Here is a 15024-nt window from a genome sequence, read left to right on the forward strand (position 1 = left end):
GAGATTTGATTTAAATTTATTTAACATCTTCAAAATAAATTTGTTTGAAAATTTTCCTTCGAAATTTTTAAATTCATGGCCGCTTAAATTATTTAATCGTTATTAGCTTCGTAAATATTAGTTTCGTCGAGTACTAATAAAATGTCGTTAAAAATATTATTGTGAACAAAATGATGCATTATTTATTAAAATACCAAGTCAAACAGCTAAGATATGGCAGAAATTTAAAACGAGACTTCAGTGAATGAAAAAATAATGCAATCTGAAAATATTGTGCCTGTTTACACTTTAAGGAATAAAAATCAATTATTACTTAAATTGTTTAGATATCAGTTTTTCTTGAAATGTTTCTGCTTTTTGAAAAATGGAAATTTATTCCCTTATTGAAATTCAAATTGTAGATCTTATGAACAGATTGGTAGACTGCAATCAACTTGAAACCTGTATTGAAAATCTTTAATAATCACGGTTTGCTTTAATGTTGTATGAAAGATTAAGAGAAATTGGAAACTTTACTTCTAAAGTTCATGATCAAAGAAACATGTTAAGTACAAGGAGTACTGGAATTTGAAAAAGCAAATATTAGAATGTACTGAAGATAACACAAGAAGGGTTGTTGTGTGAAAAATGATTGTATGACTGGAGAATTCTTTAGAGCCAACAGTTGCTATCAAATCATTTACAGAGAGTACATGTCATATAATGGATTGACTGCCAAAATTAGTATTTTGTGAAATAATTTTACAAAACTTACAACTAATACAAAGTTATCACAATATTATGCTCTGATGAAAGTGGATTCAATTGAAATGTAATCATCAAATTTCACAATAACCAGCAGCATTGGGTACAAGAAAAAATCTTCATCCCCTTATGCAGTCAAGGTTTCAACAATCATTTTCAATACATGTTCAGGCTTGAATCACAGGCAATTCATAAATCGGTTAATGTATATTGCCAGCACGATTGAACAGTGAACATTATTAACATTTTATAGAACACTTCCTATTGAATTATTTAGGTGAAAAAATCCCTCAGGTAATTACTAATAACAGGTGAAATGGACTAACAACAGGTGGATTCTGCACTGTGGTACCCACCACAATTCAGCATCAATATCCACCACTTTCTAGACAAAGATAGATTGATCATACAGTACTAATAGCTTGATTTGTAAGCTACCTTATCGAAATCAATATATTCCAACCTTTTGGAACATAGAAGTATCATTTAAAGTACACCACTACTCACTCAAAGTTGAAGATTTTCAGCAGAGAATTAAAGAAAATTTCTACATATCGTAGCTTCAGCAGGGATATTTTTTTTAAAGAATGAAGCAATATAATGTTAAATAGTTTTGGTAACCTAATCAGCAGCAGTACATTCAATTTTTGGAAATGAAGTGGACTTTCAGACTGAAGTAAAGTTTGTTAATAGATATAATACGCAATAAAATACCTATCAATATTCTAACCATGAGTTTGAGTCATAAAATGAATTATACTTTTTTTCTGAATTGAAATTAAAAGAAAGAGAAGACTAAAACATACAAAATTCAACGATGCAATACTTTTTCAATGTTTTCTTACTTATAATTAAATTAGTAGTTGGTATTATGATTTGGGCTCTCATTATTAATTTATACTGTTTAATTAAGTAAATTTTTTTTTTCTGGCAAGTCATTGTCTAGAATAATCATTGTTAAAATGGTTATAATTAATTTACACAAAAGCTAACATTTTTTAAATAATACTGATAATGGCAACATCATTCATTAACAAAAAAATATGGTAACTTAGTGTGTATAAACATTTTGTAAAGCGTGAAAAATTAACTAAATGACAATAAAAACCATTTGATGTTCAATTTTTATTAATGTAACAAATAATGCTTATTTGTTGAATCAAAGCACATAAATATTAAGATTATTCTCATCAAACATTTTTGTATGTTTTTTAAACATAATAATAATCAAATCAAGAAATGCATTCCTTTTCTTGCATTAAATGTGAAGCAATGAGTATGTTGTTTAATTTGTGATAAATATAATTATTATTAAAGGAAAACATAAAATTTCATGTTAATAATAACTGTAACTTTATATTAAAGCTTTCGCTTCAGCAACTACATAACCCCATTATTAAAATTGCAATTCGGGAAAGAAATATAAATATCAAATCCAATCTTTCTGGTGTAGTGTTAGCATCTTGGCCTTTAATCTGAAGGTCTAGGCTTGAATCCAAGCAGGTAAGGCATTTTTCATACCCTAAAAAATTTCCATTTCATATTCCCATACACAAGCTTCAAGCTTATATGGTGAATTAATCATTGAAAAACAAATTGAATAATGAAATTTTGTTCTCAAATATTTTATTCATGAGGTAAATCTAAATTCATTGGATATTGACTTTTACCTAATAATGTGGTAGGTATTCCACGTAATAAGTTGACTGTAAAATTTGTTTTATATTTTAGCAATAATATTACAAAATTATTGTTTCAGAAAAATGAATGCAGTAATGAAGAAAAGTATTTATTTGAATTTTGCAGCTAGCAGCACATATGAGTACACCAATAGCTGGCTTCGTACCATATTTTGTTTCAAAAAAAGCAGTTAATACAATTGGGGAAGGTATACGTGCTGAACTTGGACAAACTAATTCCAAAATTCGAGTAACAGTAAGTTTCTATTTTAATAAATTTATAAGAAAATACATTATACATATTATATGGGATTCTGTTATCAACATTTATAATTTTGCAGGATTTACATGTTTAAAATTAACAATGTATATGTAATGAAGTAATGGATAAAAACAGTATAAGTAATATTTTTCTGAAATTATTATAATTACATTTTATAAGAATCTTATATTTACATATTCAGTGCATAGGACTACCAGATACTGCAGTCAGTTGAAACAAAATTTTGAAAACTATCAATAATACGTAACTGATGGAATAACAGCAGAATTTTCATTTCAATATACTACCGTTTACATCTTCCTAGTAGTTATGATGCAAGGCATACATCAATAATTAAAACTACCTGCTAATAAAAGTGACTTGCAACAGTAAAATATTCATGTGTATTAGCTTCAAATGAGAAACGGGTCAGCCATTTTGTAAGTGATCTTGTTACCATTTGCTATCCTACTATCATATAGTATAGGAAATGTTACAGTTACAGCAGTGAATGAAAATAAATTTTTCTTATGAAATTAATCCTACAAACAGGACAACACCATTCTTTAATGAACATTACAACCAACTTACCCAGATATATTTTACATTCAGTTGTTGTGGTTTTTTTACAGACTGGTGATATCACTAAAATTATTTATTTCTGGAATGTTATAAAACATTTGCTACTAACAACTCCTCTTTTTCTGTTTAGCATCTAGAACCACTGTAAGGATTACTTCAGAGGATGATGTTTGAATGTAAATGAAGTGTAGTCTTTGTACATCTCATGGTAGTTACCGGAGGCTAAACAGGAAAAAGAAAGGTTGACCATTCCTGAGATATGTTGTTAATTGAGATCCAACTACCAAAGAACACCAGTATCCACAATCTAGTATTCAAATCTGTATAAAAGTAACTGCCTTTACTAGGCCTTTAACCTTAGAACTCTCGACTTCGAAACCAGCTGATTTGCAATAATGAGTTCACCACTAGACCAATCCTGTGGGTTTTGCTACTAACAATCAAGTGAGAAATTAATCACCTTTTACAGTATGTGCATAACACATACTAACATAGACTTTATTTTTGGTCTTTATGTTTATATGCACAGTTCCTTGCCAATTTGTTGATAATATTCATAGTAATAAAAGTTTCAACCAGAATAAAAAAGTTTCAGTACCTGGATTTCATAGTTTGTTATAACATTGATCTCCCTTTTAATTTTAAAACAATTCATATATAAACAACCATGTGGAAGTACAGCAAATGGCAAACAATATCAAAAAATGAATCAATTTTATATCCTGTTGGTGCACAAATCTTCTTACATGAAATTACTCTACAGTTATTTTTATTTTTTGTCATATAATTACCAGCAATAAAGTGGATGATCATCTTAAATTACCACTTGTGTAAACACAATGTAAAAGTTTGATTAGTGTTTAATTCATGGATTTCAAATAGTATTTTTTAGCAAATTAATTGTATGTTATGTTCTTTGACATCAGACTATTAGCCCTGGACTGGTTAGAACAGAGATACATGAGTTATCAGGTATTACACTCCCTCCTCATGCGGCCAGATTGGAACCATCAGATATTGCAAAGACTGTAGAACTTTTGTTGCAACTGCCATCTCATGTGCTTGTATGTATCAGATATTATACTTACATTTTAAGAAATTATTTAGAACTAACTACTTTATTTAATTAAATTATTACTAATATTAATAAATGTATTGTGTATATATCATTTTATTTTATTATTTCACAAACCAAACTATTTTGCGATAAAAAAAATTATGCAGATAAAATTATAACCAGAATTATGCAATTAGTACTCACAAATTATTCATAACCAAAAAAGAAAAAAACAATTATAGTTCATCATTTTTTTTATTTAATATGCAGGTAACTACTGAGTAAATTAAAATATTACAATGTTAAGTTTAATATCTTCGTTTATTAACAAAAATATCATTAGCAAAAAGTAATATTAACATCAGTCAATAGTATGTTTTTATGTAGAATAATTATAAATTGTACTTTCCTAATAACTATAAAAATAAAACACATTGAAATTTTGTAATCTGGATGAGTATAATGCAAGTAGACCACCCATCAAGAGTTTTGTTACTAAAAAAAATCCAAATGATATAGTTATTTTTTAAGTAAGAAGTTGAATGTAGGTCATTTGACTCTCAACATAAATTGTTAGTGTAAAATGGATATTGACTATAATTTTAAAATACTTAACATTATTTAAATATAATTCTTTAATAAGTGAATTAATACCATACTCAGTAACTAGTTGCTAATTAATTTTGCCCAGTGTGTTGTTATGAAATATCACTAATTGTATTTCATAATTGGCAGCAATGACAATTGTGTAATTCATTTTAAACATTTACTACTCACATGTAAATGATAATAGAGAGATGTGAGAAGTGGTAGACTACTGTTAAAGCAGCAATATACTGATCAACATTGAGTTCCACAAATATGTCAACTGTAGATAAATTTCAGAATGGTTGTTACTTTCAATATTGTCATCATATAAAACTTTCAATAAAATTCAAAAATTAATGATTTAAAATTAGTTATTTTGTTAAATTTCTTCCAAAATTAATTATTTAAAGCTAAGATGTATAGAAAAATATACATTGGCTGATTTAATAAATATTACTGGACTCTATAACATTAAATTCAATAATTTTTTTTTAATATTAATTAAAACATTTATTTATTTATGTGATATTAGCTGCTACTGTTATTGTATCTAGTATTTCATAAAACTATAATGGTGAATGTTTTAAAGAATCAAATTTCTGTGAATGTCAAATTATTTTTATACTAATATATATATATATATATAAGAACATGTTCTGACTGACTGCATCAATGCCCAGCAAAAACTACTGAAAATAAATTGATGAAAATTTGTATACATGTTTTTATGATGACGTACATACTAACAGAAGACTTTTTGTGTTTCCAAGTTTAATGGGTTAACATGGAGCAGCAATGAAATTTACTTTTTTCTTTAATTTTTCTGTAACAAATGACAATATCACCTTATTTCTGGTGTGTGTAATCTTCATGTGAATATATAAAACTAATTTCTAGTTTTTTTTGTAATTCCGAGTTTAAAGGGTTAAAATGAATTTTGGATTTTTTTTTAAAACCAGCTATTTTTTTTTTTTAATTTCTTTGTAATAAATGAAGCTATCAACTTGATTTTTGTTGTGTTTAATTTTCATGTAAATATCTAAAAAATAATTTTTAGATTTTTTTTAAATTCAACCTTGAAAGGGATGAAGAAAGGTGAAAATAATTTGAACAATGATTGCAAGTTTTCCACATTTCCAACTATAATATACTAGATACTGGCTAGATTTGAGATTGCAAATACTCTTCAGATAAATAACTAAATGTATGGCTTTTTAAAACAGAAAATTGGCGGTTGAACTCACATAACCACTGCCACTGTTAATTTATGTGCGATGTGAGCACTACAACTGCCTCCAGTTACTTGACTAAAACACATAAAATAAAAAAATTGACTGCGACAGAAAATGCAAGTACCCATATAGCACAGGTGAAGCTGTAATGGAAATGCTAATAACAGATAAAATAAAAACCAACATTAAATTGACAAAAAAAAGCACAGTAGAAAAACATTTTAAAAACAAATACAATACAGTAAAAGATTATTTTAATTAATGAAAATATATCGATCAGGAACTTATTCAAGGCATTATCACGAATAAAAAATTACAAAATTCAATGAGAAACTGTGTTAAACTTTTACTGAGTAATGGGTCTAACATATTCTAATATATTATTTAGCAGATAAGTTTTGAAAAGAAATATTGAAATAGATTTTAAGGTTTTACAAAAACTTTTTAAAACTTCAAGCAGTTAAAATAATGATATGGTTTTCTTAGATATATTCAATTGAGAAGATTAAATGAGAAATAAACTATAAAATTATGCATGTGTGCTTGTATTCATCATTGGATTAAATAAGAGAACAGAGGTCCACTGAAAGAACTATTTACATTGGATGAATGGAAATGAACTCATGTAGCAACCGGGAATTGCGTATCAATTAGCAGGAGAATTGTATGGACCTAGGAAGATATTAAATTTTTAGAAAAGGAAATATTTTAAACCAGATTAAATAGAAACATCTAATTCTTGAAGCGAAAAGAACAAGGTATAACTTTTGATAAATTTCAAAAGCTGCAGATAGACTACACCCAGTATTCTTTAATTACAGCGATGTTGATAACTACAGTGGCAAATGGTTTGGTTAAACATGAATTTTCAAATGGGAATTCAAACCCTTTAATTTTCAAAGATTCTTCGTCAAAGGGAGGTTCCTTGTATTTATTGAATTAACAGGTTGTAAGGAAAGCAAATTATTATTTTGTTTAGAACACTTTTTATAACACAAAGTGTAAAAAATTTCAGTTAACATCATTATATTACATCATTAATTCCTGGCATTATGTTAGCGTTAATTTATTAGAAATTTAAACCTATGTCTAATATAAATATTATTTCATATTCCATGCACAAGCTTTAAGCTTATGAGGTGAATTAGTAAAAAAAGAAATGCAAGTGAAAGGATTAAAAATTGAAATAAAACATTCAATTAAGATGAATTTGTTTAAAATATACACAAATACATCTATATTTTTAAAATGCATTTGTTTTTAAATACTTATTTAAAAATAGCTATCAAAAGGACTATATTATGTTCTTCTATTTAAAAAGAATGAATTTTGTTGTACTTGATCTCAGTTAATGTATGTGTCATGTAATTGGAATAATAACAAACAAATTTTGATAAATCAAAATATAAACTTAGGAATTCATTTTTATTTTTGGGTTTATTAATATCAATAACTTTTTTCTTTAAATCTTCTTAGTTTGCTGAACCTTTCTTATCCCTATTATTATTATTATGCTTTTACGGTCAACATGGGACCACTTAAGTCAATTTTAGTTAGATCTTTTCTGAGAAAAGCGTGTTATTTTACTATTCTGAGCTACCCAGTATTTCTTCATCCGTTCAGATCTTGCTTTCTTTTCTTCTTCTGTAAACACCCTCTTCGTTGTATTTTGTCATTTGTCTGTCTTTTGTTTAAATCTAATGTTTTTGTCTTTTAGCTTTGTAATTTTTCCAGTTTTATTCTGTAGGTCAGTCAGGGAAATTCCCAATTCTTTCATATCTTCTCTAATTTCTTTGATCCACCCTACTTCTAGTTTTTGGAACCCGAGCTTTTCAATGATATTTATTGACAGTCTTGTTTCCGGTGTCCTTAGGAGATGACCAAAGAAAGAGATTCTTTTTTTCCGCATAGTATCAGTAACATGCTCTATTTCTCGATACACCACCTCATTTGGCACAATCCACCATTGGCCTTCTTTTTGGTGTTTTTTATTGATACACGTTCTGACAATTCTCCTCTCTATTTCCAGAATTTTATCAATTCAGTTTATTTGAGTGATTTTGAAAAGGGTCTCGCTTCTGCAGGTAACTTCTGGCTGAACTACAGTTTTATAATGTTTAAGTTTTGTGTTAGTCGAAAGGCATTTTTTGTTATATGTTGACCAAGTTAATTTTTGGGATTTAATCATTTTATTTTTCCTGTTTTGCCATGTCACTTTTTCATTTAAATTATAAGTTATTATTTCCCCTAGATATTTAGATTGATTTACTATTTTAATTTTCTGATTGTTTACCGTAATGTGCTCTATTACCAGAGGATCTATGGCCATTAGTTCAGTTTTTTCGAAAGAGATATGAAGCCCTATCTTTTGTGCTAGGTTTTGAATGCTCATGATTTGTGTTTTGGCTTCTTGAATATTATTTGCTAAAAGAGCGAGGTCATCTGCAAATCCCAGGCAATTTAGTGTGATGGACTTTTTCTTAGCACCCATTTTTATATTTTTGGGATTTGTTTCATACCATTTTCTCATGACAAATTCGAGGGCACAGTTAAAAAGGAGTGGTGAGAGGCCGTTTTCTTGCCTCAATCCAGTTTTTATGGGGAAGGGTCGAGAGAGTTCACCTCTGAATTTCACTCTGGACTGGATATTGGTTAAAGTTAATTTTATCATGTTTACAAGTTTAGGGTGAAGGCCCAGGTTTCTCAGAATATTCAGCATGGATGGTCGGTGTACACAATCATAGGCCCTTTTAAAGTCGACCAAGGTGATTATTAGTTGTTTTTTTCGTCTTTTGTATTAGTCCATCATAAGTTTTAGGGATATTATTTGCTCCGGGCAACTTCTCCATGGCCTAAATCTTCCTTGGTACTCCCCAAGTTCCAGTTCAAGTTGATCTTTGCATCAGTTGTATATGATTCTCGACAGCAGTTTGTATGTGCAAACCAGGAGAGATATGCCTCTGTAGTTTTCCGGATTAGTTTTATCCCCTTTTTTATGTAATGGATGAATGAGGGCTGTGGTCCAGTGTTCTGGAAGTTTATCTTCGTTCCATAGATGGCATAGATGTAGGAAGTTTTGACTGAATAAACTGATGAGTGTTTCCAGAGTTCTGCGAAAAGCTGGTCTTCTCCGCTTGCTTTGTAGTTTTTTATTTCATTATATATATATATATATATATATATACATATATAAGTAGTTTTCTTATCCCTATATATATATATATATATGACTTAGGCTTTGGAATTAGATAAGAAACATTAACTGGAGGTCTGAAATAATTAAATGTAAACACAAATCTATATACAGACATATTTTCTTCCATATTGTCAGATTGTTCTTACAAATAAAAATCAAAACCTATGGTAGTTGTCTGGCCTGGGTGTATTTTCTCTACAAAAATAACCTAAGCTTTTAAGTTAATTATTAAAAAAAAAACCATTATAATATATAATCACTTTCTAATCCCTTGTTGAAAAAACCTTTAAGAGAATGACATTTAACTTTCACCATGTTCAAAGTGTATTTATTTATGAGTTTTTTCTAATTTGTTTTGTTAAATGTTGTGGTTAAATCCAAAAAATTTTCTTTCTTCTCTCGAATACCACATTCGACATGTTTACGGTCAATTGTATCAATAAAGTAAAATGGTAACTAACAACTGACTGGGTATGGTTAGACTAATTTATTTTGTTAATTTGAGATGGTAATGCCTCAGAATAGCTCTTTAACCCAGATTATCATAATATTATTAGTTGAAATTTTCTGTTAACCAATATTAAGCTTTTAGAAAATGAGTAACAGTTGAATGAATTCAGTTATCCATAATATGGATATTCAGATCCAATAAAACCAACTACTGGTAGAAAATAAAAGCTTCATACATTCATTATCTGGCCTATTACAGAACATTGACAGCTTTGTCTTAATTTATGATATAGCAATGTATGTCTTCATGTCTGTCTAGCAATCAATAATCATATAAAAATCAGAAAGTGAAAATATTTTTATTCTTTTTACTTCTACACTATAATGAATTTGATGGTATTTTGTTACATTATAGTATATAATAACTACCATAAGACACTAGGTAATATAAGGTAGGTGGTACACACACAACCGAATTATATGTTTAGATAACAATAAAGAAATTGTTTAATGTTTGATTTTTCAGATAACTGAATTTGTGGTTCATCATGTAATAAATGATACAGAAAGTTTAAAAAAAGCAAACAATATGAAGTAGATGAACAGTTGCAGTAGTGGACAATGTGACTCGCTTTAATAACCTAAATGGTTACGGGTTTTGTTTCCAGGAAGAGTCTGGGATTTTCAGTATAACAAATATAATAAAATTGTCTCATTATGTATTTTTCTGTAGCATTCGGTTAAATAAATTGAATGTTTTAAATATAATTTTTTTTTAGTTTTTATTTGTTATAAAATTAGCTCCTATAATCCACGCTGTACATTCCCCCCAGCCTAAAAAAGTTGTAAGAAATCTACTAGAATTATCATTTTACTACATTCCAAATTTATGATACTATCTCACAATATTGTTGGTCTACTTCCATCACCCCAATACAATTTTTTTTTTCCAAAGAGTCGGAGGAACCCCATTTACGGGCTGACTTGCTACAGGTTCCGGAAGATGTTGTTATAATGTGTATATGTGCCTGCACCCTAACGACTAAATCAACTACCTCACTAATTCCCCTCCCGGGACCGCACCAGCAATTAAACATAACACGGCTCCGGGAGGTGCCTTCAGCCGAGAGGAATCCGGAGTCTCTGTGCATCATCACCGTCGCCCATCCACACGAGCGAGGACGAACGGCGGCTCCGCAGAGAGCTATCTTTTGCCCCCCACCATCCAACCATGTTCTTCTGCCTCTCAGAGGACTTAACCTTGACTGCCCCAATAGCCGGGACTCAGTCTTTTCTAGCTCCCTTCAGCATCGGGGATCTGCGCCGGAACTCAGCCTTGTTAGCTCGGGGGAAGCGGGGTCCTCCTGCTTCATCTACGCCACCCATCCGTACATGAACTGACGGACGGCAGTTCCACAGGAGGCTGCCCTTCACCCCCTCTCTTCCTCATCCTTCATTTTAGCACTTTCGTCACGAATCCCGAAACCGCCTTAAAGTTACAGGTGCTAGAAAGCATTTTATTCATTACGTTATCTACTTTAATATGCCCAGTGACAGCGACGCAGTCTTGTCTTTCCTCCTCCCATCTCCAGCAATGGAAGATAACGTGCTTCGGAGTATCGTCTTGCCGCAGGAGGGACAGTTGTCATTCGCTCTTCTTCTCCCAAACAGATAGGATCGGAATACCCCGTGCCCGGTTACGAATTAGGATCCAAAAGTTCAGCTCACCAAACCCCCTCCCGAACCACGGTTCTATTTCCCCAATCAGTGTATGTCCAGCGGCCCTTTCCGGAATCAACGCATCTTGTTTCCCAGTCGCGTACGAGAAAACGCACTTCCTCATGCGTGACTACTCTGAGTACTCCTTTAATCTTCTTACGTAGTCTGCTAACTGACGTAAGGGTATAACCCCCGCGATCACCAGGATCGCCTCTGTAGAAACTGACGTATACGAGGTCGCTATTCAGAGTGCCATCTTCCTCTGCACCACCTCTAGTAGGCGTCTATTACGGTGTATGTTTAATCTTCTATCCCAAACAGGGACTGTATGTACGTACCGCACACGTTGGTACCGCGTATAACCCGCTTAGAGTCACGTGGTCCAGTCATGTTTCCTAATAACCTACCTAAACCTTTTAGTAGGTGCTCGGTCTTGATTCGAGTCTCCGGCGAATGGATGGTAAAGGATCTCCTTTCATCTAGTCATATACCCAGGTACTTTACGGCTCTCTGCGACTGAACTGGATGGTCCACCACCCTGATCGGAATTGGTCTAATTTTGCGTCTGTCAGTCATTACGATCATATTAGTCTTGTCGCACGAGAGGTGGAGACCTATCCCCTCTATCCACTCACTTACCCGCTATATGGCTGCTAACGCGGCCATAGCCATCTCCTCTTCCATCCTCGCCGATACCACCAAAACGTGGTCATCGGCGAACGCTATTGGAGACATGCCGTCAGAATAGTTCATTTTCGACTCGCAGTCGAACACGAGGTTCCAAAGTAGGGGGCCCAGTCAGTACTGGGCCCCCCAGTATCCTTGGGCACCGCACCTGACATCCGGAACCGAATCCCTCTTTTTCCTATCGTTTATTAGGTTCCTATCTTCTAGGTATCTTTGGACCATCCTCTTAAGATAATATTTTACGTCTCTCTCCCTCAGCGCCTGGAAAATCGATTCCCAGCTGATGGAGTTGAATACGGTCTTTACAGCTAGAAGAATTACTACGGGTATCCGCCTTGTCCGTCAAGTGCCCACAGCAGCACCGTCCACTAACCTCATAATCTCTCCCACAGCATCCGTAGTAGACCTACCTACTCTAAAGCCGTATTGACTGTCACTGAAATCACTTTTTTACTAATGTCTTCTTCCAGACGTGCCTCCAGCATTCTCTCAAATAGATTTGCATAAGTTATTCGTTAGACACAAGGGCCTACATGCAGACGGGATGTCATCCGCTCCTGATTTCTTGATTAGCACGAGTCTGCATCTCTTCCATAGCTTCGGTATGTAACCATCGATCAGCACCTTGTTCATCACCCTAAGGATCTTCGCAGGGACCACTTCCATCAGTATCCGGACTATCTTCACTGAGATGCCGTTCAGCCTCAAAATACTAAAAAAATGGGTGTAATTTTCATACGTAGTGTGTATTTATGTACTTGTGTTAGCACGTTTGAAGTTTTATAACTTTTGAGTGGATAAAGAGATTTTGATGAAATTTTGTAGAAACTCGTGTTTTGGGTCAATTTTTGGTAACATTTTGGAGTCAATATCTCCATATGGTGAAGAAGGGCAGTTTGGGGAATCAAGACCACCGGGTTGGTCTAGTGGTGAGCGCGTCTTCCCAAATCAGCTGATTTGGAAGTCGAGAGTTCCAGCGTTCAAGTCCTAGTAAAGCCAGTTATTTTTACACGGATTTGAATACTAGATCGTGGATACCGGTGTTCTTTGGTGGTTGGGTTTTAATTAACCACACATCTCAGGAATGGTCGAACTGAGAATGTACAAGACTACACTTCATTTACACTCATACATATCATCCTCATTCATCCTCTGAAGAATTATCTAAACGGTAGTTACCGGTGGCTAAGCAGGAAAAAGAAAGAAAGAAAGAAGTTTGGGGAATCAGTTTTCTCTAACTTTTGCTAATATAACCCCACTTTATATTAAGCTCTGTACATGCGTGTATGATTATATAACCATTGTTTTTTTTTAATTCTCCCATAATGGGGAATTCTCGCCAAAAGTAGAAAAAATTATCTGTTTACTTATTGCATATTTTTTAACTGTATCTTTTTAATATCCTCCTAGGCATAGTAATAGTGCAAGCTAGCCCCCCCCTCCCAAAAAAAAAACATTGAGGCAACGTTTGTGATAGGGGGACCATCAAAGTATAAAAATATCGATTTATTTTAATATTTTAAAACCTTTTTTTTGGATTAATAGTATTAAATGTTACTATTACTTTTAATGGTATTAAAAGTTTAATGATTACTTTTAGTAATAATATTACAATAAAACTTCATCAAAATTAAACACACAACACCCAAAAAAAATTTCGCATGACGTTTTATTGGTTATAAATTTATAGAGAATTTTTTTTTTTTTGGTTAATTCCTTTTAACATAATAAACATAGAAAAATCAGTAAATTTTCTTAGAAGGTGATTTTTAGAGGTGGGAGAGCAGAAAAAATTAAAAATACACCTTTTTTAAAATAATTTTTTTTTTTATTGTTTATTTAAACATATAATGATAATTTTACAATAAACCTTAAACATAAATTTCCCCATCCCAAAAACGAAACGTTAGGTAACTTATTCATTGATAATTTTATTTTTCCACTATATATTTTTTTTTTAATCAATACATGGTCATACAATAATGTTACCGTAATGAAAAACTCGATCGAAAGAAACGCAAAATCGAGAAACGTATGTCTTGGGATAAAAAAGGGGTCTAGGTGAAAAGATACAGAACGTAGTAAACTAATGAGCAAAGTCTGTTTACTATGCAGTAATATATTAACTATTATTTGTTACCTTAAATTTATACATTATATGTTTACATAAAACAAAGTTAAAACAGTTCTCTTTTCCAAAAAATTTCTAAGCAAATTTTTGGGCCGACCTCCGTGGCTGAGTAACTAGCGTCTCAGCATTTTCGACGGAGATTCGGGGTTCGAATCCCGTTGTTGAAATATTATACGAGATTAGGTTAATAAACAAAATTTTGTTAACCTTTGTTTAAGGTAGCTACAACAGTCCAGTGATAATGATAAATACGATAGCTATTAAATAACGATACGTTGTTCGAAACGGTGCTAAAATTCTTATTTTGAGAGTTCTTTCACGACGCGTGCCGCTTTTTCTTTCACAGCTTCAACGGTCTGAAATCTTGTTAGTTTTAATGCAGATTTACTTTGGGAAAGAGATAAAAGTCACATGGTGTCAGATCATGCGAATAATGCGGATGTTCTAACACTGGGATATTACTAGAAACGTTCTGACAGACAATGCAATGTGAGCAGGCGCGTTGTCCTGATGAAGAACTTGTTTTTCCACAATTCGGGTCGCTTTTTTTCTTATTTTTTCAAGGAGTTAAGCAAGGACCTTGAATAAATACAAAATAGTTAACTGACGGTCAGATGGGTTCAGATTCCCAATGTTTTCAATATTTTTATCCATTTTTGACATGGAAGGCGATTTGGTTGAACATCATCTTCAACGT

General features: G+C 31.9%; 1 protein-coding gene across 1 annotated transcript; it reads left to right on the forward strand.

The window, feature by feature from the left end:
• Window positions 1-2557: 2557 nt before the first annotated feature.
• On the forward strand, window positions 2558-10436 carry LOC142318440 (putative oxidoreductase SSP0419). The gene is made up of 3 exons (XM_075355027.1): window positions 2558-2679; window positions 4194-4331; window positions 10317-10436. Exons 1-3 carry the CDS (start codon window positions 2563-2565, stop codon window positions 10386-10388), a joined length of 327 nt encoding a protein of 108 aa, XP_075211142.1. The 5' UTR covers window positions 2558-2562; the 3' UTR covers window positions 10389-10436.
• Window positions 10437-15024: the final 4588 nt, after the last annotated feature.

Source organism: Lycorma delicatula, chromosome 1 (assembly GCF_047948215.1).
Source record: "Lycorma delicatula isolate Av1 chromosome 1, ASM4794821v1, whole genome shotgun sequence".
NCBI lineage: Eukaryota > Metazoa > Arthropoda > Insecta > Hemiptera > Fulgoridae > Lycorma > Lycorma delicatula.